The following is a 27,804-nucleotide window of genomic DNA, read 5'->3' on the forward strand; positions in this document are numbered from 1 at the left end:
CGCCACCGCGGCGGCGGGAGGCTGGAGCCGGGACCTCCTGGGTCCTTCCGGCCGGTGTGAGGTGGAGGCAGGAAGGGACTTCTTTCTTGTAAGCGTGTTGATTGTTTTGTTTTGTTTTGTCTCCTGCCACCATTGTTTTGTGCGGGCCCTGAGCTTTTTAAACTTGTATCTAGTTTTGTTTTGTTTCTTTCTTTCCTTCAAGGGCCAAGCGCGAGAGACAGTAATCCTGCTCCCAAGTCCCCGGGAGTTGTGATCGCCACGCGCGGGGCGGCGGCTCCGGCCGGCGTGGTTTCCGGTGATGGCGGGGGTGGAGCCGTGGCTGAGGCTGGGTGACAGGTGCGCTGCTGCTGCTAATTGTCGCTGTTGAGTGTGTCCTGACGCAGGGTCAGTGCCCTCCCCGGACTCCGCGCCGGCGGCCGCGCGAGGAAGCCACATCATATAAACTCAACGTCCGAATCCTTGTGTTTTGCAGTTTTAGTGTTTTGGTTTTTTTTTGTTGTTTTTTTTTTGCTTTTCTGCAGCCTCAGGGCGAGTTAGTACTTGGCTTCTAGTAAGCGCTGCGTTAAGTCCGTGGCAAGTCCCGAGGGAGGCAGGGTGGGGAGGCATCTGGCCGAGAGTCAGGCCATTGCAGGGTGGAGCCGGGTTTATGGAAAATTTTGATAATTAGTTCATCCTCGTCCAGCGGTTCTCAACCTGTGGGTCGCGACCCCTTTGGGGTCGACTGTCCCTTTCACAGGGGTCGCCTAAATACATCCTGCATATCAGCTATTTACATTACAATTCATAACAGTAGCGACGTAACAGTTATGAAGTAGCAACGAAAATACTTTTATGGTTGGGTCACAACATGAGGAACTGTATGAAAGGGTCGCGGCATTAGGAAGGTTGAAAACCACTGTCCTAGTTCTTTGCATACATTTTTTTTTTTAGAATGTTGTGTTTAGTATTTTTCTTGGTTACTGAAAATTTGGCATCTCCTTGTTTTGTTTTTTAATTTAAAGTGGGAGAGTTTATTAGTGAAGCGTTTATTAGGGGGGCAGAGTGAAGGCGGAGCAGTTGGGCATCCCTTAAATTCTGCACCTTTAGTCATGGGTCTCCCATTACACGCCTGGCCCTGGTGCGAGGGCTGGAGGTGCAGGGTGAAAAAGAAGTTCAAGTTCTGGCCTTCGGGGAGCTGACATAATCAGCATCGGTCAGGACTGTTGAGTTTTTAGGTGCAAAATGAGGTGAAGAGGGAACTGCCTTTGTTCTTCCAGCAAATTCTTATTGTCTGCCACTTCTGAGACTTTCGGGATTGAGTGAAAATAATTGGGACATGGCACCTGTCCGCATGCTTACCATCTGGGCCTGTCCCCAATAGACAGGAAATGCTCAGTAGATAATCTTTGAGTAAGAGCATCATGGGATACAAGGGGGAGGAGATAGCATATATAAAATACAGCTATAACGGAACGTCGGGTAGTCAAAAACATCTAGTTGTAGAACTCCTTATAGAACGGTGGGGTTACTTGTAGGACAGGGTTTCTCTTGCGGGGCTGCCCTGCGCATTGTAGGGTATTCGGCAGCATACCTTAGCCTGTACTCCCCTGTGTAGCTGTCTCCAAACATCGCCAGATGTTCCTTATGGGGGTGAGATCGCCTGTTGGGAAGAACCACTAGTGTAGGGGGTGTCTGGAGAGCATGGAAAGGAAGGAAGCCTTCCATGGCATAAGAAACAAAATCAGGGCAAGCTTAAGTCAGGTGCATTAGGACAGGGTTTCTCAGCCTCAGTACTGCTGACATTTTGGGCCAGATGCTTCTGTTGCGGGGCTGCCCTGCGCATTGTAGGGTATTCGGCAGCATTCCTTAGCTTGTACACCACTGTGTAGCTAACTGTCTCCAAACATCGCCAGATGTTCCTTATGGGGGTGAGATCGCCTGTTGGGAAGAACCACTAGTGTAGGGGGTGTCTGGAGAGCATGGAAAGGAAGGAAGCCTTCCATGGCATAAGAAACAAAATCAGGGCAAGCTTAAGTCAGGTGCATTTACTTGTAAACAAAAATATGCAATTTGATATGACGTAAGGGGGTGGTGTGTAAAATGGGCTAATTTGAAATGATGCTGGATACAGATATGGACGTCCGCACGCTTAAGAATCAGTTCTGTTTGGGAGGCAGTGGGCACCTACCAGCTCTGACCCAGGGAAATTTTGTCATCAAATGAGCTGGAGCCACACCCTCTCCCACTGGCCTGCCTTGACCCCTTGGGGAAGGGAAGCCCCTTCCAAGGGTGTTCTATCCTTGGACAACCTCAGTCCTAGTGTATGAGTTCTCCCCAATAGCTGATCCCATTATCAGCTAAAACATTTTATCACAATTACCCCCATTAAAAGTAATGGTATGGCCTGGCCAGTGTGGTTCAGTTGGTTGATCATCATCCCACGCACCTGGAGGTTGCAGATTCGATTTCCAGTCAGGGCACATGGCCTGGTTGCCTGCTCTACCCCCAGTAAGGGGTGTGCAGAGGCAGCCAATGGATATTTCTCTCTCAGTGATGTTTCTATCTCTCTCTCTCCCTCTCCTTTCCTCTCTAAAATCAGTAAAAACACTCAAAAAAAATTTAATGATATGGTTTCTGTTTTCTGACTAGACCTTAACTAATACAGTATTTAATGTCATATTTCTACTATATGTTTGAAGTGTTTTATAATAAACCAATTTTTGATCAGTCATTAAATATTTTACATAAAACAATGACTTTCCTTTGTCTATTTCTTTTAAGGGGTCCAAAATACATAACCAGAGTCATGATTATATTGTATGTATATTTTTACTAATACATTTTGAGAGAAGATTTATTTACATAAACTCTTAAAAATATGCATATTGCTTGTTAACTCATGTTTTTCAAGACAATATTGGTGATTATTTACGCACAATCTGATTTGCTGTAGTAGAATTTTTCATCAGTTGTAAAAGTCTTTAATAACAAATCAATTTAAAGTTTTTTGGAAATAATTTCTACTAACGATTCATAATCCGCATAGTCTTTCAATGACTGTACAAGTTCATCCAGTAGGTACTCTCCTTGCATAAACGTTTCAAGATCATGAAGTGACGTGTTTATTCTGTGATCTGTGACACGATTCTGTGGAAAATTGTATGTCCTTATTTTCTCTGACCTTCCTTTACTTCCAATCTATACATATATAAAAAAAAGATAGGAGATACAGTTAAATTCAGGGCAACTAAACCTACAAATTTCACATAACTGTAAATTAAGCTCTTGCTTTATAATCTGAAACATAATGTAAGAACCAAGTTTTAACTTGACTCCTCAAATAACATGGGAACATAGAGAAAAAATAACAGGGGCTTTACAGGCAGACAAATTAGTATTTGAATCCTGTGCCACTTCAGTGTTCTAAGACTTCAGGCAATTTATTTCAACTTTAGTTTCCCCATCTGTAAGATACAAATACCTACTACACAGTGATGATGTGTACATAAAGGGTGGCACAGTAATACTCAAATGGTAACTATATATAATCTCTGTGAACTAATATAGTTATCTTCAATGTTGACAAAGTGATGTATTTCCCATTAATACAGTATGAGTAAAATGTCTCTCTAGTTAAATAATAGGAAGAAAGTTCAGTTCGCTTTCCATCTTCCATAATTTTTAGAATGGGAGATACAGTTAAATTCAGGGCAACTAAACCTACAAATTTCACATAACTGTAAATTAAGCTCTTGCTTTATAATCTGAAACATAATGTAAGAACCAAGTTTTAACCTGACTCCTCAAATAACATGGGAACATAGAGAAAAAAGAACAGGGGCTTTATAGGCAGACAAATTAGTACTTGAATCCTGTGCCACTTCAGTGCTCTAGGACTTCAGGCAATTTATTTCAACTTTAGCTGCCCCATCTGTAAAATACAAATAATACCTACTACACAGTGATGATGTGTACATAACGGGTGGCACAGTGATATTCTAATTAACTATATATAATCTCTGTGAACTAATATAGTTATCTTCAATGTTGACAAAGTGATGTATTTCCCATTAATACAGTATGAGTAAAATGTCTCTCTAGTTAAATAATAGGAAGAAAGTTCAGTTCGCTTTCCATCTTCCATAATTTTTAGAATGGAGATGCCATATATCTATCTGTTTTTAGTTAAGTGATTAAAAGTCTGAGAAAAACGCCCTTGAATATAGAAAACAGAGCTTAGGTATAAGATTACTATAAAGACAGAATTAAATGTTTATCCTTTAAAAGTATTTTCATTTCAGTTTTACCTGAATCTTTCTAGCATTGTATCTTTTACTTGTTTCTTCTTCAAGCTGCATGCTGTATAGTTTTGCACGTAACTTTTTCATAGCCATCTCTTTATTTTTCAGTTGAGATCTCTCTTGTTGGCATTCAGAAACAACACCTGAATAGTGTTATGAGAATCGAAGAGTTTTAATTAAAAAAAATTATCTTCATTTTATTATTAAGGAATACTTTTCCTTCTCATCCTTTTTCGTCTTCCTTTATGAGGAGACAAATAGGATTCTAATATAAAAGGAAGACTTAAACAACTTATAGTTATCAGAAAACTCAAAATTTAAGTATCAACTAGAGCACAAAGTATTTCCACTTTGAAGGCATACATACTACACAATAAAAATTAAGACCCTGAGACATGCATCTCACCACTCCAACTGCTCTGAAGCTGGCAATGGAGGGACCTATGAAGAACGGACCTTTACATTTTGCCTAGCAGGAGTTGGGACACCTACTGCTAATATATAGAACTATTCTTTTAGGAAGAAAGTCACAGATGGGGACCTTTATACGTTGGGACCCATTGTCTGGGAAAAGGATGCAGGGATGTTTTTTCTAAAGGCTGCTGCAGTAACATGTGGTGAATGTCTGATTTTTACCAGGTGTTCTAGTTATTGTCTTTAAGTATCTAATAATTACAATATGAATTGTTCTGATAATTTCGCCCTCCCTGAAAGTAATGGACATACTACCAGCTGCTGGCTGGTTAGTTTCTGATATGTGAAGTAATTACTTATTCATATATTCCTGCAAACAGTGCGGGGGAGGGGGGAGGGCTTGTTTCTTAGGACGAACGACCATCTTTATGCTCCAGAAACATCACATGATCCAAACCAAAAGAGACCTTCTCACAGCCGTGGCACCGGATTGCAACAAAGATCTCCATCTGTGTAGAGCCATGCTGAATATACTGCTTTAACCATTTTTGTTACGCTAGTAGTGGGGCTCCCTTAATGTAGAAGTGACCTGGCTGGCTTGTAGCCTGGTAAAAGCCCTGAATGCCACTTCTAGACTTACATATGGGATAAATCAAGAGCTGAGTCAGATCAGGGAGGCAGTTCCAGAGAATCGGGCAGCAATAGATTATCTGCTCTTGTGGCATAAATGTTAGGGGCAAAAATAGCACATTGGGGACTAGCTATGTTTATGGGAAATATTAATCATGTTCTGTTAACCTGACTGCCTTATTCTAATTAAAGAAACGATATTCTAGCCTGGCTGGGAGTTAGAAACCCAGGGAGTCACCTTTGGGATGAGGTCCATTCTCATTGAAGAAATGCCTATTATCATGGAAAGATCAACAACCCAGTTGCCAAAACAATGGCTTCCCACCCCAGCCAGCAGAGCCTACTTCCCCATCTAATCTTGGTCCCACCCTATCTAAGCAGCTGGTTTGGAGAGGTTGCAGAGCAGATTTTTGTGGATGACCTGCTGCTTCCCCATGCTGCCAGCAGTATTGGAATAAATGCTCAAATATGATTAAAAAATTTATAATTTAATATGGATTGCTTTTTCATACCCTCAATGAGGTATCAATTTTAAAAAATCTCATCATAGAAACAAATATATTAAAAAGTTAATCCCATTACCAGAGATCACTATTCATGTTTTTAATATTTCCATCCATTTTTTTCTATTCTAGTTTATATACTATGTATTACGTAAGACATCATCTTAAGGTTTAACATGAGAAGTTCCTCATATTTAAGAAAAGAAAAATACATCAAACTATCCTTCCCATCAACCACTACTAGTCAATGGGATTTATACCTGTTTGAGATAGGTCACTGTAAAAGAGTCTTGTATTCTTTCTAGATAACTCAGGTTTGCTCTTCATCTGCTCTTTATCACAAGTGAATCACTACAGTTCTACCTAACAGATACTGCAGGCCCAGTAAGTATTTATATAGCTCCACTGCTTAACTATCTAGACTCAGAACCCCTGGTGGTCTGTGGATGAACTTAATTGAAAGAAGACCCTGAAATTATATGGAAAACTTTGCATATATGTATGTTTCCAGGTAGGGGATCCAAGTTTTCATTTCCTCAAAAGAATCCATGTCCTTCTCCCTTCAAAAACTAAAAACTAGTGATTTAGAGCATCCTATATAATAAAAGTGTAATATGCAAATTGACCGAACGGTGGAACAACTGGTCGCTATGACATGCACTGACCACCAGGGGGCAGATGCTCAATGCAGGAGCTGCCCCCTAGTGGTCAGTGCGCTCCCACACGGAGAGCGTTGCTCAGCCAGAAGCCGGGCTCACTTCTGGCGAGCCCAGCGGCAGTGGTGGGAGCCTCTTCGCCTCTGAGGCAGTGTTAAGGAGCAGCGAGCTGGGCTCACGGCTGGCGAGCGCAGCAGTGGTGTCAGGAGCCTCTGCCACCTCTGCTGCAGGCAGGCGATAAGGAACAGGGGTCCTAGACTGCGAGAGGGCACAGGCTAGGCTAAAGGATCCCTGCCCCCCCAGGGCACTAGTCCCGTGCACCGAGCCTCTAGTTTTCTTATAAAGCAGAATCCATGATAATGACTATATTGTGGGGATTTTTAAAATAGTGATATCTATTCAATATAAATTTGAGAAGGCTACCTGGAAGGCTATCCACACCTTCTCGTCATTGTCACTAATATGGAAATTCCTTGGGTTCAGATCCATCCCTTCATCTTCCTGGCTTTGCAACTACCCTGCAGAGTTTCAGCCAAGGAGTCTAAATAAATCAAATATTTAATAACAATCCTTAGTACAGATTCCTCTGGTAATTAAGGATCTATTTCAGTGAAAAATTAAGTCATTCAGAATTTGATTTCTTTCTTCAATGTTTTGTGTTGAAGAAATACATACCCGTTGGAAGATGTACTATCCGGACAGCACTGTCGGTGGTATTTACATGCTGCCCCCCAGCTCCACTGGCTCGCTTAGTATCAATTCTCAAGTCTTTAGGATTAATCACTAGATTAATCTGTACATAAGAGAGAAATTTGGGATTAAAAGTATTACATATATGAACTCTTCAAAAGAATGAAATAGCCATAAATATAAATATGTATAGAACTTATGAAATTTAGAGGGTTTAATTTTAATAGAAGGTAGTTAGAAGGATACCATTTTTTAAATTTTTCATTTTGGAAGAGTAGCAGATCAAAATACTATAAAAACAAACCCTAATCCTCAGAAACTGGACTTCTCTATAAATTATCCTCTTCTTATCATATGAACAGCAGAACTTATGTTATTATTAGAAATGTAAGTATTCGAGCTGAAATGAGATTTTGCCGAATATTTCTGAGTTCAAGAAGACTTTGGCAGAGGGAAAAAACAATGCTAACTTAGGAACTATGGGAAAGGCTTATTTTGTTTAATTTTAATTAAAGGAGGACTTAAGTATTTTTGGAGGCAGAGGAGGGGCAAAGGGAAATTGCCAAGCCAAGATTCAATTCATAAAGACACTGGGATCTGATGTCAGGCTAATGCTCTGTCCTGGGAATCACCACCAGAAGCACTAGATTAAAGAAACTGTTTCATGAATAACCGTGGACCACTCTGTGACATGTCTACAACCCTACCAGTAAGAATCCTACCATCCATAGGCCCTCCCTTTTTCCCTACAAGTTGCTAGAAGAATTAGATACATGGACCTCAGTTTCCACCTTTTCTGGAAAACTCTCTTCCATCCCCAAGATGCTTGAGCCAAAGTGATTAGTATCTACGTATGGCTCCTGTTACACAGTCAAATAGCACTCCCGCCCCCCCCCCCCCCAATTAATAAAGAGAAACCCTTAATTAAACTTCCTTCTCAAATCATACCTACTTCATTTTGAAAGACAAGTCAAATATTTATTTTCAGCAGAAGGAATGTAAGTGAAACAACATCCTCACTAAGTTATTTTATAAGTATTATATAAACAAATTTCCTTGTGAGAAGAAAGTATACTCATTGTGAACACTAAGAATATGTTTCCATTTTAATGTGACTGGGTTATGAAGTAGTAATTGTCAAATTGTCACCTTATTAAAACAGGATTCTTGCTATTGATACTCTGAGAACCAATCAACACAAAGCAAAAATCATTAGTCTTAAACCCTAATTAAATTAGGTTAATACTATTTCTCCTGCAGAGATGGTCTCAATATAACTACTTTAAACTTCACAGTAGAGAAAAATTAATAGACAGTGCACAAATTGATGATTTATACATCCTTAATTCTTCCCATCTATAATAATAAAAGTGTACTATGCTAATTAGACCCAAAGACCTTCTGGACGAAGCCGGGGCTGTGAGGGAAGCCCAGGTGCCTGCTGGCAGCTGGAGGGAAGCTGGTGCCGGCAGCCGGGGGAAGGAAGGCCTACTCTTGCATGAATTTCATGCATTGGGCCTCTAGTCCTATCCTATATAATAAAAGGCTAATATGCACATCGACAGAAAGGCAGAATGACCGGTCACTATGATGCGCATTGACCACCAGGAGGCAGACGTTCAATGCAGGAGCTGCCCCCTGATCATCAGTGCACTCCCACAGGGGGAGCACTGCTCAGCCAGAAGCCCTGAGCCGGGCTCACGGCTGGCGAGTGCAGAGGTGGTGACGGGAGCGCTAAAGATGTCCAACTAACGGCTTAGGCCCACTCCCCATGCACTGGGCCTTCAGGCTGTTATAAAATCACACTTATTGGACTGAGATACCACATTCTCAAAAATAACTCAAAATATGTGATAAAGGCCAAATACAACAAGGAGATGCACAATCCAGTCAAGTGAGTGTTCCTCTGGGACAAAGCACTGTGCTAGGCCCATGATTCCAAGAAGGGGCACTGTGATGCCTCACCTCAGTGGGTAGGGGTAATATTGCCACAGTCATGGTGCTGGTGTGAATGCGGCCTTGCTTTTCCGTCTTTGGCACTCTCTGTACTCTGTGCACACCTCCTTCGAACTTCATGTGCTTATAGGCCTCTGAACCCCCAATGCTGGCAGATGCATGTCGAAGCCCACCTTCAAAGTATTGGGAAAACACAATTCCTTTTTTATTCTTATCATTTATTAACATTTGACCATCACTTCTACCATCTTGAGACATTTTAAAAAGCTACAAAACAACCTATAGATGGTAAAATATACCGAAAAACTTGAACAAGTCTATGATAGTGTTTTAATATGTAATATATTTATTGCTGATTATTAAACCTAAAGCATTTATGGCAGCCGTGGGCAAACTACGGCCCGCGGGCCGGATCCAGCCCGTTTGAAATGAATAAAACTAAAAAAAAAAAAAAAGACCGTACCCTTTTATGTAATGATGTTTACTTTGAATTTATATTAGTTCACACAAACACTCCATCCATGCTTTTGTTCCGGCCCTCCGGTCCAGTTTAAGAACCCATTGTGGCCCTCGAGTCAAAAAGTTTGCCCACCCCTGATTTATGGTGTTAACTGACTCAACATGTCTAAAATACCACTTTTAAAAGACAGTCATTCAGTGGTTAGTATTGACTAACATTTTTTAGGCCCTTGGTATATTTGCATTCAAACTTATTTAGGTAAATGATGAGCATAAGACTACTTAAGCATCCTTACAAATAAATTCGAAAGCCTAGTCTTTCCAACCCTTTTCTTAGGACACACGTAGATAAACCTACACTTTTCCCCAAACAAATTAAACAGTTCACTGACCTATTTCACTTGGAAAATATTCCAGGGTTTCAAAATGCCATCTTTTAAAAGCAGCATATTGCTGATACATATCAAACATCTCTGAAGTAAACAACATTGCCTCCTGACCCCCAACTCCTGCAGTTACCTCCAGGATCAAATCATTTTCATCTGTTTCTTCTGAGGGAACCAAAAGTAAGATAATCTGTAAATAAAAAAATATCACCCCTTCTATAATAAATCATTACTCAAAACTTTGAGAAAGAGGCAAATGGTTAGAAGCAAGATTTTAAATATTTAATTTACTTAAAGTTTCTCTAAGCAAACTTAATACTGTTGATTACTTCCAACCATCTTGCCAATTAGAACCGTAAAAGCATAATCTCTAAAAAATATTAATATTACCACCTATGTTATAAATGTTATAAGGTTCAGCTAGCACTTACAGGTGTGTTTTTTTTTTTTGGTGTTCATGTATACTTTACATCAGTTCTCTATTCAGTGAATGATTAAGTACCTGCTGTGAGTAGGACACTATTGTGTGAAGAAAGCAAAAGAATCTATCCTTTTGAAATGTGCAGCCTAGCATGATAGGAAAAAAAATTGCATTTTTAAAAAAATCTTTAAGTGGAAAAGAAACTTGCAATTTTGGAAGTGAAAAGGTCCTTAAAAGACCTGGTCCAATTCCCTCATTTTACATGTAAAGGAAAATGAGGTTAAGAAAGGTTAAATGATTTGTTAAATCTTCTACTCATAGTCTATCCCACCCTCATCTTTTAAATAAACAAAAGAGAGGATACAGAATAACAATATTACCTTGCCTTTCTGGCAAATCCTATTCATGTAACATTCATCCTTGTGCCAGAGCTTTATAAATCCTTTTAGTATGCTAAAAATAGGACCACAGGGAGTACCTTTTTCCGGCTTTAAAAAACAGTTTATATTTCTAAATACTAACAAACTAATTAAGTCCTAAGTTGTTTTTATTAACATCTAATAAAAGTCTTTAGAAATAATAGCACTAATGCTACTTTATTCTTTGTATAAATACTATACCTGATGCTTCAACTGAGCGATTTCTTTTTGACAGGAAGCTATTTCATTCTCTGCAAGTTTCCTTAGGTCTTCATTTTCATCTAAGAGATAAAGGCAATAGTAGGTTAAGTTTTCCTTAATTAGTGCTAAATTGCCAACAGAATTTAAGGAAATAATTTTGTTACTGTAGCTGAAGGGAAAAATAAAATGTCTTTCTTGTCCTTTTAATAACTGCCATTAATTAAAAATAGCATTTTATGCATTCGTTTTCATAAACATGTAGCTTTAAAAAATATTTTGCTGATGATAAAAGAAAGCATAAATAAAAGGTAATCTATATAAATATAAAGAAGCTTTTGAACTTCGTTATAATTCTACCTCCATGAAATATTCATATTAACAAATATTCTTTTAGTTTCTCTTAAATCACTTAATTTGGACTCTGCTTAACTCTGACCTTGACCATTGCATGAGCCTTCACACTGCTGTCCATGTCACCTTCACCCTCATTCCAGGCTGACTTCTAAGCCACCACAAATCCAGCTTCCTAAGCCACAAATCTATTTTAAACATTCACTCCCCAATCTAAAAACTTCTGCTGGCTCCCTTCTGCCAACAAGGATAAAATCAACCTTTTTACATTAGTATTTGATGGTCCCCTTTGTGGACGAAAGGGGCCACATGCTGACCTGACAAGCTCAGGAGAGGCCTGCATGGCAGTCTTGCAAACTCGGAGACCTAAAGTAACCACAAAGGATGGTCTGAAATTAAACTTTAACTAAAAGCAGTTATGGTGGGCAGTTACGTCCTGGGCCAGTATCTTCACTGACAAGGTCAACCTTTACCTTAACTGAGCCTATCTGTCTTTTTGCATCTATGATAACAGACCCTTGAAATGTCTGGGTAACTTGTGACTTCCCTTTTATCTGGAGCCCCTGGGGCACAACCAAGTGTGCTGGGCACCAGGACAGAGACCACAAATTCCTTCATTATCATGTTAATTATCCTGCACCCACCTAAGTATGTGTCCATCATTTTACTTTTTATCCAATCCCAGGGGTTTCCCTGCTTTGCTTATCCCTCCTCCTTAATCTATCACCAATGAATTTCATGTAACCCACCTATGTTCCTCCTTTTGATTGAAATGTATAAATACAGATGTAACACTGCCATTCTCCGGAGCACTATCTCAATTCGTTGAGGTTCTGCTTCCCGGCATATGTCGACAGTTTGGCTCAAATAAACTCACAAAAATTCTTTACAGGTTTCAATGGTTTTTTACGTTAACACCTTACAACCTGCCAGTTCCCACAATCTCGCTTCTCCCTTGGTTTAAGGAAGAGTACGGTGACTAAAAGCATGAGATCTGGAGTCATTCCAATCCCAACTCCATTCCTGAAAAGCTGTGTAATGTGAGTGCTTATTTTACCTCTATGCTTCAGGTTCCCCTTCTCTGTCATGAGGCTAACAGGACCTAGTGTATAGTTTGTTATATGAACTGGATGAGTTAATACCTCAAGAAAGCTAAGCAAAGCCTGGAGTATGTATGGTAAAGGATCCATAAAGGTTAAACTACATTATATTCTCTAAGGGTGGGCCTTTATTCTTTTTATTTTAAATTGATCTTCATTGTGAAAGTATTACAGATGTCCCCGTTTTCCTCCATGAACCCCCTCCACCTCACACTCCCCACGCCTCCCCCCAGGCCTTTACCACACCATTGTCTGTGTCCATGGATTATGCATACAGGCCTTCGCAAGAAGTTCTCCTTGCTCTACTAGGTCTATTCAGATATCTGTCCTCACTTTTTAAAAAAATATATATATTTTAATGATTTTTTTCAGAGAGGAAGGGGGAGGGATAGAGAGTTAGAAACATCGATGAGAGAGAAGCATCGATCAGCTGCCTCCTGCACACCCCCTAGTGGGTATGTGCCCGCAACCAAGGCACATGCCCTTGACCGGAATCGAACCTGGGACCCTTCAGTCCGCAGGCCGACGCTCTATCCACTGAGCCAAACCGGTTAGGGCTGTTCTCACTTTTTAGCTGTATTATAATTAATCCTCTTTCCCCAAATAACACCGTGACACCCCCCCCCCCCCCCCCGCCCCCTAGAGCCCTGCTACCCAATGGATTGCCCATGAACCAGTCAGTAGCCTGGCATCCCTGAGAGCTTCTAGAAAGGCAGAAACTTAAGCTCCACCCAGATCTGAGTGCATGCTAGTCACTTGAGAAACTTGTTAAAAACACACATTTCTCAGATTCGGAGTCCTATGTCTCCTTTTACCAGGCACCTCCCCTGACACCACTGCAGGTGGGTCCTTTTACCGCACTTTGGGAAACGCTGCGGGGGGGCTGTGTCAATGGCACACAAGGGCTCAAAGAGGAGGGGTTTGGCTCCAAACGCACTTCACGACGCCTTGGCCTCTGATCCAAACCAAAAAGGGCTGCAACTAAGTGAAGAGCTTCACACTCGGGGACAGTGCAGACACCCGGCCAGCGGCTCAGTGGGAAATGCCGACGGAGCGTCAGGAGCATGTTTTGCATCCCGATTCCTCGGGCCGGCCCTTACCGTGCAGCAAGGGCTCGGTCTCCCGCAGCTCCCGCTCCTTCTCGCTCAGCAGTTTGGCCACGGCCAGCAGCTCAGGCCCCCTGGGGGCCTGCAACTGGGACTGAGACTCCGCCTGGCGCTCCAGGAAGGTGCGCAAGGGCCCGCCGCGGGCGAACAGCTCCTCCACCGGCAGGCTCCCGCAGCTCCGGTGCCGGCGGGCCGGGGCCACGGCCGGGCGCGCCCAGAGACCCCGCACAGCACCCCACAGGAGGCGCGACCGCATCGCTGAGCCAACACTGCCCCGGCGGACCCAAACCGGAAGTTCCCTCTCTCCCGAGTCTCGCGACAGCGCGCGGGGTTTGGCAATAGGGGCGCGAGCTGACCGAGCCCGGCCCAGGACACCCGCCGGGTTTAAAGGGCCTCCCGGAACTTCCGGCCAAATCTTTAAATGCCGCAATATTCCCAGAGGCCGGAAGTTGAGGGCGCGGAGCGGAAGTCGGTGGGGGTGGGTCCGGGAGACCTCGGGCTCCTCCTCTGAGGGCTGGGTTGTAAACGCCTCCTTGAACTTGGCTGGCGCGGCGGGTGAGCAGGTCAGCGAGGGGGAAAGTCGCAGGTCGCCACCCGGTCTTCTGACGTCGAGGGTTTGCTTCCCAAGCCTCGCGCGAGGGTTTTCTGGCAGCGCATGGGGTGCAGTCTCATGTTCGCACCGAGGCTGAGGTCACCGCGAAGGAAGCGCCCGGGCCAGCCTGGCCTTGCGTTTCAAAGATCGAATTGTTTGGAAATAGGGCGAGAGCTGACCTTTTTTTGTTTTTTTTTTGTCCGTCGGTGGATGAGGCTCATACTAATTCGGACATGGCAAGAGTGCTGGAAGGCAACCAAGGAGCGATTTCGCAAAATCTTCTTTCCGGTCTCTTATCTACCTTGGAACTTGCTCCCGGAGGCCTTCCTTCTCGCCTCGTCTCCCGCGGCCCGTTCACACTTACTCCGTAGCTGCTTTGTAAGGAGGTTGTGATGCCGGTTCCAGTCAACCACAGGGAACAGCCTCCGGAGGCTGACCCCGTGGCCTGTTCCCCAACCTCCCCCCAAAACTCTAGACAGCGGGTTGGGGCGGGGAATGCTGAATGCGAATTGATATAATGCTTGTCATTATTCAAAAGACCTTTGCACAGCCCACCGGAGGAGTGGCTATGAGGGGGAAATACCTGGCTTGAAAGGGCCTAACACTCCATCCGGGAACTCCCACGATCTCATTCTTACAAAACGAGCTCGCATTGCCTCTATGCCAGCGGTTCTCAACCTGTGGGTCGGGACCCCTTTGGGGGTCGAATGACCCTTTCACAGGGGTCGCCTAAGACCATCGGAAAACACATATATAATTACATATTGTTTTTGCGATTAATCACTATGCTTTAATTATGTTCAATTTAAAACAATGAAAATACATCCTGCATATCAGATATTTACATTACGATTCATAACAGTAGCAAAATTACAGTTACGAAGTAGCAACGAAAATAATTTTATGGTTGGGGGGTCACCACAACATGAGGAACTGTATTAAAGGGTCGCGGCATTAGGAAGGTTGAGAACCACTGCTCTGCATTCCTTAGCTCCACATACAAATGCAAAGTGAGTGGAAGAATGAGATGCATCTCCAAGTACAAGGCAAAAAATATGTTTTGCTACTTCAAAGCTCCAACTAATCACCTTAATTATTTATCTCAGTTTGAATGTGCATTCCAGCCACACTATAAAATGGTTTTCCTTTAAAGTAGTGGTTGAAATCCATCTTAATTCTGGTCCGATGCACAACAGGACTGATCAAATTGTTTATATCTCTATTAGGAACAGTTATTTCCCAGGTCAAAACTTTGAGTTCTTTTTTTTTAACCACAGAAATGGTGGGAGTCATTTGAACTCAACATGATAAATCTCTCAGCTAAATTCTCAAAACAAGTCATTTCGAGAATATACTTTTATTTGTAAAAGGTGCAAAAATAACCTTATGGAACAATGTAAAGAATCTAGTCAAAAATTATTTTCCCACAGATGTGTAAGCAATTTAAGTAATATAAATAGGTGTATGTTTTACTCCTATGTTAAACCAATGAGGAAACAGTAACTTGTTAAGGATATATTGGTGGATTCTTTATTGATTCAAAACATTTTTAAAGTCAGTGTAATGCATGTGCATTTTACAGTAATATCCATAGGTTCACACAATATGGTCAAATGAAAACAGCTGTAATTTGATTTACTTTGAAAACTCAAATATACATAGTTTGAGACTTCTAAGTTTTCTTACATTATTGTCATGCTCAAATTCTATTACATTTGAAAATGCTAGCATTTTCAGTGTCTATTGTACATAGGTAAAATGATAAAATAGACTCAAGAAAGAGGAAACAAAACCCAAAACTTAAATGGGAGGAAAAATAATCTAGATTATCTATTCAGTTTGTAGGTACCCACAGTTATTCTGGCTTTACAAAATAACCAAGCATGGTATCTCTGAAATTGTATTCATGCATTCACAATTTCTTTATGGCCAACTAATATTGGTGGGCTCCAAAATAATGATATAGATTACTAAGTACAATGAACATGGTAGTAAAAAAAATGACATATGTTCAATATGATAAATTTTACAGAACCAATCACATTTAAATTATTTTTTATATTTAGCAAATATACTAAAATCATATACAAGAAACTGTGTTTATGACAAATAGGTTAAAGCAAGGGAAAAAAATCAAGTCTTTTACATTATTTCAATATTCAGTGTTTATTGTTCATTGGAGGGCAGTATAGAAAAACTCAGCAAAATAATTATCAGTTTAAAGTACCTACTATGACAATTAGTAAGACTAACATCTTTACTACCAAAGAGATGTAGAGGATTAAGGTAATTATACTATTTTTAAGGAAAAAATTCACTTTCCCCTCCATTAAATAAGTATTCAAGCTAACACTGTTTAGGAATTTTTCCATTTTACTTTTCAGTTCATTGTATTTTCTTCATAGTACTTGTTAGCAGTCATTTAATGGAACCTAACAGCACTGCTGAGGAATCTGCTCATATCTTTTTTTTTTAGCTCAATATAAATGTCCAATAAATGTACATGCAGTAATACCTCTTAAAAATCTATTACTTTACAGTAGAGAAACCTGACAAACACTACCTCAGCCAGATGATCAAAGTCAACATCACCAGTGATAAGTCATGATGGTGGTATGCACCTTTGATACCATGTGATATAAATGCCACTTTACTTCTGGGGTCTTCCTTCCCCAAATGGTAACACCTATCTAATCATGGGGGAGACATCAGACAAATTCCAATTGAGGAACATTTTTCAAAATGCTAGACCAGTGCTCCTTAAACCTGTCAAAGTCATCAAAAGCAAGAAAAGTTTGAGAAACTGTCACAGCTAAGAGGAGTCTAAGGACACACGATGACTAAATGTAATGTGGTATCTTGAATGGGATCCTGAAACAGAAAAAGGTAAAAACTAAGGGAATCTGAAGTGTAGACTTAATGCACGGATATTGGTTTTTTATGTGACAGATATCTCATGGGTGTGCTGTACATGGAACCTCTCTGTACTATCTTTGCAACTTTTCTGTAAACTTGAAATTATTCAAAAATAAAATGTTAATGCTAAATTTTATGAGCATACAAATACATTTATTCTTTTATTTTCCTAGTAAAATTAATTTTAAAATCATACTACTCTAATATTAAAAAATGCCTTCTATTCCATGTTGATATTAATGTTTTCTAATGGCCAATCTCATAACAATTTTACTTCTACCCCTCCACCCACATATATATTTGGAAAATTATTTGATATTTGTATTCTCCCCATTCTTGTAAATGATTTCTTATTTTAATGATTTCTTTTTTAAACTATGATTTAAACCTATATTATACACACACATCTAACCATATATATCTCCATGTGTGTGATTTTTTAATTGTAGATTCAGAGTGATGTTAGTGAACTGAAAACAGTGATTTTGAATCACATTATTGAACAAAGCATGACATTCATATATTCCTCCATCTGAAAATAATCTTGGTTGTATTTTTTGGATGAATAACTAAATAATACTTTTAAAGTATGGTTTGAAAAAAATATGGGAGAAGTGCATTAAAATGGCATTTAGTGTATACATTCTTGAAAAATGGGAATTTTTATTGAGCTGGAGAACTTTGTTAAAATAACACTTTATCCATGTTTATTTCATTTCTTTCTTATGATCATCTTAGAGAGAATATTCTGCATTTGAAATGAGGAAACATGCAAGGATACATGGTTTGCCCAGTCATAGGACAGAAATGTAGCTTGAAATCAAATTTGTAATTAAAGCTTTATATTTGTAAATAAAACTCGACAACCTGTTGTGTGTTGCAAGGATAATATTAAGAATGTTTCAGGGAACATCTGAAACAAGTTTTGGTATCAGTTTTATTGATAAATATTTTCAGTTGTAGCAAGTGAGGAATAGCTAAAATTTTTACAGATTTAATATTATTTTCTCAGGAGAACTAACATTGTATATTGGTCAGAAATTTATAAAGAACTGAAAAGAGCACATAAATAGAAGCCTTTGCAAAAGTACACTTTGAAAATTAACCTTTATAACTATCAATATAAATACACAGCCCGAAAGATTTTCTGGAAATAGCTTGACCACCTTTCACAATAATTTGCCAATGTATACAGTGCAAAGTTTTCAAAATTCATGTTTCATAGGGTACTAGTTAAAGGCATTTTAGATCTAGGAAATTTAGGTGGCATTCACAAGGTTCTTATTTTCTGATTGTACATTTTTTCCTCGATGCATCTGATATATTGTATTTTTTTGCAAATGTAATTTGTCACAATTACAATGACTTATTTTTTTCAGCATAAGTTAAAAGTGTATGGGAAAATAGATAAATTAAAAATTAAGAATCAGATATTATTTTAAATCAGATTAAAATGGTGAAAATGTATTTTTGCCCCTAATAAATAAACATTATCTAGCTATTTCTATAGTCCTTTTGCAAAACTGAATTATCAGGTAAAAATAGGATATACATTTCATTCTGTAAATAAGAATCTAGGCAACGTTAAAGGATACTTACTATTAAACACCCCATGCACCATGACCAAATATCAGAACTGGTCATCCTATGTACAGATTTTAAGATTAAAAAAAAGACCACATTATGGTCTTGATTTTTGCACTGAATAACATTGACATCAAAATTGTGTTTTGCTATAGTTGTTCATATGCCAGTGCACCTACTGCGCTTACAGCTGCCTTGTAACACTGTTGGGGTATCTATATTACCTTTGGGTAACATAATAATTATCTATAGTAAGGAAGAAGTGTCACCCATCCATTACTAGTGTGATCTATATGCAAGATCCACCTCTGGCTCTCCAGTTTATTTCTATATATTTATATATAATCTATATCCTCTACTTTTCTTTCCATCATAGGCACTATAGAAAAAGCATTAACCTCTTTCTGTGCGCATTAGCAGATTCTAACAGTATACAAAGAGATCTTGGCAATCTGAAACACATATGTACCTTCTAAAGTGCTAATTTTTCCTCAGGGAGGAATTCACTCACTGGGAAAGTCTAATTCTACCAAAACAAATATTGTGCTCTTGGAATGGTAGCATAGACACCATTTGAGGGCATTTGTTTGTTTGTTTGTTTATTATAGCTCTGTAATTAAAGCAAATTTGTAGAGTTTCAAATATACAGACATACTCTTAGATAGAAGCTTTAAACATTTTGAAATTAAATGAATAACCCTCCCCTCCCTCCAAAGTAGGAATTTAGCACAGAAATGCTACATAGCATGGTTAGGGACATCTGATGTGTAAAATCTACTCTAGAATCATTCTCAAAACAACTTCCTAATCAGGTTTCAAAAGGATATACTAACTTCAAAATCTGTATTCTACAAATGCCCAAGTTACAGATCAGGACTCTTTATAAGGGCCCTTATCTTTTACATTTGGTAAAATATTAAAAGTATTGTCAAACAGACAATTCATCTAAGAACCCAAAGTATCTTATAAAGATAACTTACGACTAGCAGGTCACCATCATATATAGTAACAACAAGAATATAAAGTGTACATTTAAAAGATTGATGCATGCAGTATATCATAATATAGTACATATTTTCTAGTCATGTGCACCAATTTATTGTGCTTCAAACACAGCAACAAGTATAATATTACAACATATATGTGTATACATCATAGTAGCATAATAAACTCAATTCTAACCAAAAAAATCAAATAATTCAGGAACAATAGAACTTCACAATAGAAGTGATGATTCTTTTAGGTTTTTCTTCACTCTTTAGGAAAAAAATACGACTTTTTGTAAACATCTTTATCATTTTTCAACATATTACTGAAAACTATTATTCAAATAGTAAATATCTAATTGACATGGATAAAGTATGTCTAAACACACTAACACTTTCAGACAAAAACAGGCATTTGTTAAAAGAAATTATCATTATAAATATTTTCTATCTTGTATTTTAAGTACATTTTCATAAATAATGTGTTTAAAAGTGCTGAATACGGTAGGATAGTCAGCAACGCCAGTGTAAACAGAACATTTTTGTTTTCTACTCTTCAAACATTTTTTAAAATCCCATTTTGTTAAACACTGCAACAGTTAAAATATTTGCATAGGGAATAGATAATAGCCCTTTTAAACGTATCTCCTGAATCCTATATAAATTAGAAAATTAAATTCACTTAAAAAAACAATTCTTAACATGTTTTAAGTTTATGGAAAAAGAAACTTACAATGCCAACCTTTCAAGTAAAATAAAATTTAAAAAGAAAACCCAAACTTATTTTTTTAATGTTTAATAAATTAAAAAATGAGAGGTAGTTAAAAATGACAATGAAATCCTATAATTTTAATATCATCCTTAATATAAGGCCAGTATTTTCATTGGATATAAATATTTTTAAAACTTTCATTTTAGGTTACTCAATATTATATTTAATAAGTGTAAGATTAAAAAAATAGCCTCCAGGGTATATTAATATTCAAATGTAACGTCTTGATATAAATATGACTCTGACTTTTTTGTGTTGGTGCACAATAGGATACTGTTTTCTTGAATGTCAAAAGTGCATGCCAATGTCAGGCAAGTATTTTGTCTTAAAGATTTAGTGAGACTTTAAAAAATAATATGGCAGCTAGGAGATTTGAGCACTGTACTGCCTTTCAATTATGGATGAGAATTAATAGTTTGGTTTCAACATTTTTAAAATAAGTAATTCTTAAGATACTATGTGAAAACAGTTAAGGTCTGAAATAGAGAATTATCTTCTTTATAACCCTTATAAAACTTGTGTTGGTTAAAAACTTAGCTTTTCACTGGATTTCACTTTCAAGGAAAATATGCCACAGGAACAGATGTTTTTCACCAACATTTTTTATGATGCTACATGTAGGCATTCCTTTATTAGATCCTTTCCTTATATTTCAAAACTAAGTTATCAAGCTTATCATTTTTTCTTGCTAAAGTACATACATTACACAACTGTTTGAGAACTGGAGAGCCAGCCTTTAATAAATTAATTACAGTATTGGACATGTGATATATACATAGATTCATTTTCTTCTGTTACAATTAAAAACAATATCATTCTTTGATTTGTCATTGAGATAGAAGGTCTTCAAATTATTTTGTGCTTTTTTTCTCTTTTCATCTTATTATTTTTTACACAACAAATGCTTCTGTAATAAAAATGCCACAGTTTTGGCAGTGAACAACCAGAGGAATCCCCCATTGGGATTTCCCAACAAACAGAGATAAATAGCTCTTTTTTCATGTACAGATATATTGGCTTCAAAATGAGTGTACTGAATACAGTATATAGCATGTTGAATACTATTGTTTACAATTTAAAAATTGGCTTTGTCTGTCTTAGATTATATTTAAAAACGCAAACTACAGCCAACTTTTTGGCAATTATTTTTGTAAGACCATATTGCACAAAAGTCCTTAAATACAGATATAAGTTATGTCATTGGATTAAATATTACAACAACTACATGGCAAATGAAGCAGTTTGACTTTGCACATGCAGTCTCTGGAAATACACTAGGAGACTGTTCATAGGGCTACAAATACAGTTTGCTTGCAAGTAGAATGAGTGTTGAGTAAAACAAACTTAATTTGGCAATTCATTGTTTTATGTGGTATTTTCTCCAAAGTTAACCATGGATAACCTTGATAAAAATGGAGACAAAGACCATATGGTTTTATTTTCACAGTAGCCTGAGGAATGCTAAACTGTAGTTCTCCAGGAACTCCGTGTCTGATGTTATATGACAACTTTTATTTCCCATCCCAGCCCTCCAAAATGATTTCTTTAAGTGAAAATTAAGATTCAGAAGTAGAACTGGCAGTACTTTCAACAAATGACTTATATATTTGAGAGTTCAAAAACCTTGGAAAAGAATCTCTGTGCATTAAGGTATATATCTGAAGTTGGGCATCTTCATACATGTGAGGATTGGGATCCAACAGATTTCTATTGATCACCTCTCTAACTCGAGAGTCAAGACTGACCTAAAAAGAAATAAGAGCAATACATTAAATCATATTTTTTTTTCAAATTTTCTCAATGAAATAACTAGAGGTTCATGACACTTCAGAGAAATTCCAAAGAGTGAATCCAGCTACCTAAATCTCAAGGTTATCTTTTTCAAGGCTATATAACCTTGCATACTGTTCTCCATCAAAAATTGAACTAAAAAACAAAAAGCAAACAAACAAAAAAACAAAACATTGTTTTTGACAATTTCTATTTATTGTTGGGGTAGCAGAGAATTCCCTCCTACTAGTATGTGACAGCTGGGGCGACCCTCTTTATGGAACAAGGTAGATATCTTGCAGAGCATAGTCCTCTGGAAAATATTGACATGTGTACCCAATGCTGATAGTTTCATATCCCAACAAGTTCTACTTTGTCAAGAGAAGGAAACCAGGAATGTGGAAGTTCCTAACAGAGCAGAACCACAGTAGAGATTCTTTGTGTCTTAGGTCTACTTGGCAAGGCCTAGGAAACTATAATACAGTCCTTCCATCGGAATACAAGCAAAGATCTCTGTACTAAAGATTAAGCAGAGGCAGCTGCCGATTTCACAGCCACTCATGGTCTCCTTGACAAACCCAAAAACGGAAGTAATCTCAGGGTCTTTTAAAATTTCAATTATAAAAATGGGCAGAATTTTCTTTGGTCATATTGGTGGTACCCATCTGTTTATTTTTGTGGGTTTTTCTTTTTGTCCAAACGGTGATATGATTCTGACCAACCACTCAGAACTCATCTCCACTCGGTCCCCAGAGGCCACTGGCAGAGCATTTCTTCTTAACAAGTTTGTTAGGTAATTAGCCTACAGTACAGGAAAGTTCAAGACCAGGTCATGCTCACTGCCACCACATGGTTCGAGATGTGAGCTGTAAAAACTGCAGGCTGGATCTGTGAGTTTGCCACTGAAGACAGCCAGCTTACAAGGAAGGCCTTGTGATCCTACAGCGTGCTCTAGTTCGAGACAGTGAGGGTCCTGAGGAGCGTGTACCATCTGATAACTCTTGAAGAAAAAGAGATAACTTCCTCTCTATCCTGGTCTCCTTCACTGAAAACAAAAATTTCATATATACACTGTCACCTTAGCATCAGAGTCGGATTCAGGAACTACGGAATAAGAGGTTATGAGAATCTAAGATGGAACATTTTTTTCCTTTCTTTTTAAAATTTTCTATTTTCCACCCAACAACAGTGTGTAGAGAGAATATTATGCAGATGCTATTAATTTCCCCCCTACTTTTCCATCTTGAGGCAGAATAGTCTATCTGCAGCTACATGGTAGGCTGTGTGAGGGGGGAAAAATCTGGGCTATTAGAGTGGGAAAGTATGTTTTATGTAAATTTTGAAAGGAAAATGTGTCAAGAGCATGGTTTTTAAACTTAGCTGGGCTTCATTCTAAAACGTTTTTTAACCCAATTATTTCACTTGATTTGCTAGCTTCAGAGAAGAGATCCGAATCTGTGACCAGTGTTAAAGGTTCAGTGTCAGTATGGCTTGGGCTGGCCATTGTGCTATATTCTTCTTGGAGATGAATCATAGCAACAGAGCCCATTCTCCCTTGTCCTGGACCCAAAGATGTCACCATTCCTTGTTATTTGTCACCAGGTACTTGGTGTTGATTGATAACTTTTCCTGAAACAGGGCAGAACTGCTTGGTTGTCCTTTCCATGTAACTTAAACATAGTAATATGAGTCAAGTAATAGTCGAATGTTAAAAAAAAAATTAAGCAGAATAATTGCTTGAAGTGGAATCTCTGAAAGGAGAAACGTAAGTAGGAATTCAGAACACTCATTAATCAATATAATGTTATTTGAAAAACATACAGAAATTCTGTAAGTGATTCCGTTATCGTTTTTCCTCACTAAATGCTAATCCCGTTGGAACTGGTAGGGCATGTTGGTAAGGTAAGTGGAGAAAAATTAATCTCAGTAAGTACATGTTTGGGGAACAGAACTAAGCTCTGCCCTGAAATGACACATTAGCAAAACCCTGCAAGAGGCAAACCATCACTGAGTCCTGATTGGTTTCCTCAGTCCTCACTGTTTTACAAGTAGTAGGGCACCCTGATCCATAGTTATGTCTCATGATGTACTCAAGTCTATACAAACCTTTCATATTTCTACCTAAATGTTTCATCACAATTATTTTTCAAAAGCTTTTTTTGTTCTGGCTTCTTGTCCCATCCACTGTTTCAATTACACCCAGAGTTGGAAACAGAACAAATGATGGACCACTCACATTCTGGTATCCCCAGATTTCTGAGCTCTATAGTCCATGTGGAACTGGGTTGATTGATACACCCTTGGGATGGCTATTATGGGAGGATTTGTTAGGAAACAGTGATTCATACTAAATTTCTGTGGTCTAGCTAGACCAACTTATAGAGAGAACAAAAATGAAACATCTCTTGGCTGATACATATATATATATATTCTTTGTCAGGAATTGTAAAAAGAGAAGTGTTCTGTAATTATATCATCTGGGTTTTATTCTCTGTGTTATTGCCATATGAGGTGATCATCAAGTACAAAGTAATAAAAAGTACAGAAATGTTTCTCAGCTTTGTATTAAAAAATATCATTTGTGTTTCTACTTAACAGGAAAATGTTGGCATGGGAGTTTAAACTGGTTGATCTTATTCTGTAATGTGGTGTTATAATAAGGTGAAGTATTACCGAGTGCGCTCCACTGTTTTTATAAAAGGTGCTTTTACTTTCAAACTTGAGAACTTTTTGTTGCAATGGAGAAAGAAACGTTAGATTAGTGATAAAGAAAGAAGGTCATTTATTTCTGAAACAATAACATAGTTGAATATAGTATAACAGTTTTTCAGTAGCTGGAATGATATTAATTATCTTTTTTTTAAATCTTAAGATAGAGAAATAAAATAACTTGCTAAATAGAGAAAGTAGTACCATTCAATGTTTAGTATTCTACAACAAAAGCACATTTGCTATTTCCATATGAAAAGCAAAATATTTAGGAAGATCCAAGATGGCTGTGATGTGGGTGAAGCTACACTTACCTTCTCTCAGCCAAACTGGAATCACAACTAAAATATAGAGCAATTGACCTGAATAACCAACTGAAGACTAGCTGAAGAGAAGTCTTATGACCAAGGATTTACAGAAGAAGCCACACCAAGACTGGTAGGAAGGGCCGAGACATGAAAAGGGCTGGCTCTGCTCCCATGAGTGGTGGCTGAGCTTCCAGAGGGATATCTCAGGTGCATAGGTTCCCTCTGAGAAGCATGGGGTCCCCAAACCAAGCGGGGCTCCCCAGCCCACAGCACCTGAACAAGGAAGGGGTACACATAATGTCTAGTTGTGAAAACGGCAGAGATTTTTTCTGCCAGGGGAGATGGGAGTCTGCTAGAGACACAGGTGCCCTTTGGAAGAACCAACACACAAAATCTCATCTGCAGCCATTCACACTGGGATTCTACCGAGGGAAGGCAGAGTGGACTGGAGTCACAATAGAACAGACTGGGTGTTGTGGCTCCGGGGAGAGATCTGAAGGGATAGCCACCAGGATCCCTGTGCTGAGTCCCTCTCCCACACCACAGAGGCCATCTTTCTTGGGTGGGGCACTCCCCTTCATATGGCATCAGCCTGGGGGAATATAATAGCCCCACCCACTGAAATTCATGTTGCCCCACACTATGGAGCATGTGCCCTGCTGAGAAGTCTATTACCAAGGATTTACAGAAGAAGCCACATCAAGACTGGTAGGAAGAGCAGAGACATGAAAAGGGCTCGCTCTGCTCCCATCCATGTGTCAGCTGCCTGGGCCAGAGTATACAGGTCCGGGCAGACTCAGGGGGTGTCAGTGATTGAATGGTATAGCTTTGGGGTGGGGTGGGGTTATTCTTCTCACTTACCCATGAACTACACTGGTGCCTCCCCTCTTGTGAGAGCCACTAGACCAGCGGTTCTCAACCCGTGGGTCGCGACCCCTTTAGCGGTCAAACGACCCTTTCACAGGGGTCGCCTAAGACCATCTTGCATATCAGATATTTACATTACGATTCATAACAGTAGCAACATTACAGTTATGAAGTAGCAACAAAAATAATTTTATGGTTGGGTCACAACATGAGGAACTGTATTTAAAAGGCCAGAAGATTGAGAACCACTGCATTAGTCCCACTCCCTGGACTCCCATTGGACCACCCTACCAACTCATGGTGACTCCACCCTGGAGAGTTCTGGGCAGAATCTGGGAAAGATTGAGTTGTGTGGTTCTGGGAAGGGGCCACAATCCCCATCTCCCTCCAGGTCTGACCAGCACCTCTTCCTCATGATAGAAACACTAACCCCATCCTCCTGATTGCCAGGGGCCTGCCCTGCTGAGATAAGGCTCCTGGCAGACTCTGGGACAGACTGAGTTGTGTGTCTCTAGGACAGAGTCATTCTTCCCTTGGAAAGGAAGAAGTAAAAATGTCATTATTTGCAGATGACATGATACTGTATGTAGAGAACCCTAAAGATGCCACCCAAAAACTACTAGAACTGATAAATTAATTCAGTAAAATAGTAGGATGCAAGATAAATATCCAGAAATCAGTTGCATTTTTTATACATCAATAATTATATATGTCCTTGGGCCAGAGAGACAAAAGAAAAAATAAACAAATGGGACTACATCAACCTAAAATGTTTGGGCACAGCAAAGGAAACTATCAAACAAAATGAAAAGACAACCTACTAAATGGGAGAACATATTTGCCAGTGATACATCTGATAAGGGGTTTATATACATACTTTGTAAAAATTTATATAACTCAACACCAAAATTACAAACAATCCTATTAAAAAATGGGCAAAGGACCTGAATAGACTCCTTTCCAAAGTGGACATACAGATAGCCAATAGACATATGAAAACACACTCAATGTCACTATTCATCAGAGAAATGCAAATTAGAACCACAATGAGATATCACCTCACAACTGTCAGAATGGCTATCATTAATAAATCAACAAACAACATGAATTGGCAAAGATGTGGGGAAAAGGGAACCCTTGTGTACTGGTGGTGGGAGTGCATATTGGTGCAGCCGCAAAAAATAAAAAATGGAACTACCTGACTCAGCAATTCCAATTCTGGGAATATACCCAAAGAAACCTGAAATGCTAATCTGAAAGAATATATGTACCCCTATGCTCATTGCAGCATTATGTACAACAGCCAAGATCTGGAAGCATCCCAAGAGCCTATCTTTAAAGAAGTAGATAAAAAAACTAGAGTACATTTACACAATGGAATACTACTCAGTCATAAAAAATAAAGAAATCTTACCTTTTGAGACGGCATGTATGGATCTGAATACCACATGCTAAGTGAAATAAGCCAGTCAGAGAAAGACAAGTATTATATGACCTCACTTATATGTGGAATGTAATGTACAAAATGGACTAACAAACAAAATAGACACAGACTCATAGATATAAAACAGACTGTCAGCCGTCAGAGGGGAGGCAGGGTTTGTGGGGCTGGGTGAAAAAAGGTGAAGGGATTAAGCAAAAAAGAAAAGAGAACAAAACAAACTAGTTGACACAGACAATAGTACGGTGATTACCAAAGGGAAAGGGGAATGAGGGGAGGTAGAAGAT

The 27,804-nt window shown here is 38.9% G+C and overlaps 2 protein-coding genes and 1 pseudogene across 6 annotated transcripts in view; 1 reads left to right on the plus strand and 2 right to left on the minus strand.

Moving 5' to 3' along the window:
- Positions 1-2,789: 2,789 nt before the first annotated feature.
- On the minus strand, positions 2,790-14,197 carry MTRF1L (mitochondrial translational release factor 1-like). Of its 2 annotated transcripts, none has more exons than XM_005872866.2 (7): positions 13,567-14,000; positions 11,016-11,095; positions 9,981-10,164; positions 9,139-9,302; positions 7,159-7,276; positions 4,287-4,423; positions 2,790-3,177 (listed from the first exon to the last, which is right to left on the minus strand). In XM_005872866.2, exons 1-7 carry the CDS (start codon positions 13,826-13,828, stop codon positions 2,977-2,979), a joined length of 1,146 nt encoding a protein of 381 aa, XP_005872928.1. In that variant the 5' UTR covers positions 13,829-14,000; the 3' UTR covers positions 2,790-2,976. The 2 variants fall into 2 exon arrangements, 1 of the variants encoding a protein (XP_005872928.1); XR_313966.2 differs by lacking the exon at positions 2,790-3,177 and adding an exon at positions 6,907-7,024 and having other exon boundaries at positions 4,339-4,423; positions 13,567-14,197.
- A 6,915-nt stretch (positions 14,198-21,112) lies between these two features.
- Positions 21,113-27,804, minus strand: part of RGS17 (regulator of G-protein signaling 17) — a 175,159-nt gene continuing 168,467 nt past the window's right edge. For all 4 annotated transcript variants that reach the window (XM_014545042.1, XM_014545043.1, XM_005872868.2 and 1 more), the window contains one exon: positions 21,113-22,167. In XM_014545042.1, coding sequence (XP_014400528.1) covers positions 21,979-22,167 — 189 coding nt within the window. In that variant the 3' untranslated portion in view covers positions 21,113-21,978. The remainder of the gene's footprint in view (positions 22,168-27,804) is intronic.
- LOC102253600 lies at positions 22,738-23,894 on the plus strand (annotated as a pseudogene).

Source organism: Myotis brandtii, unplaced genomic scaffold, assembly GCF_000412655.1.
Source record: "Myotis brandtii unplaced genomic scaffold, ASM41265v1 scaffold395, whole genome shotgun sequence".
In the NCBI taxonomy this organism is placed as follows: domain Eukaryota; kingdom Metazoa; phylum Chordata; class Mammalia; order Chiroptera; family Vespertilionidae; genus Myotis; species Myotis brandtii.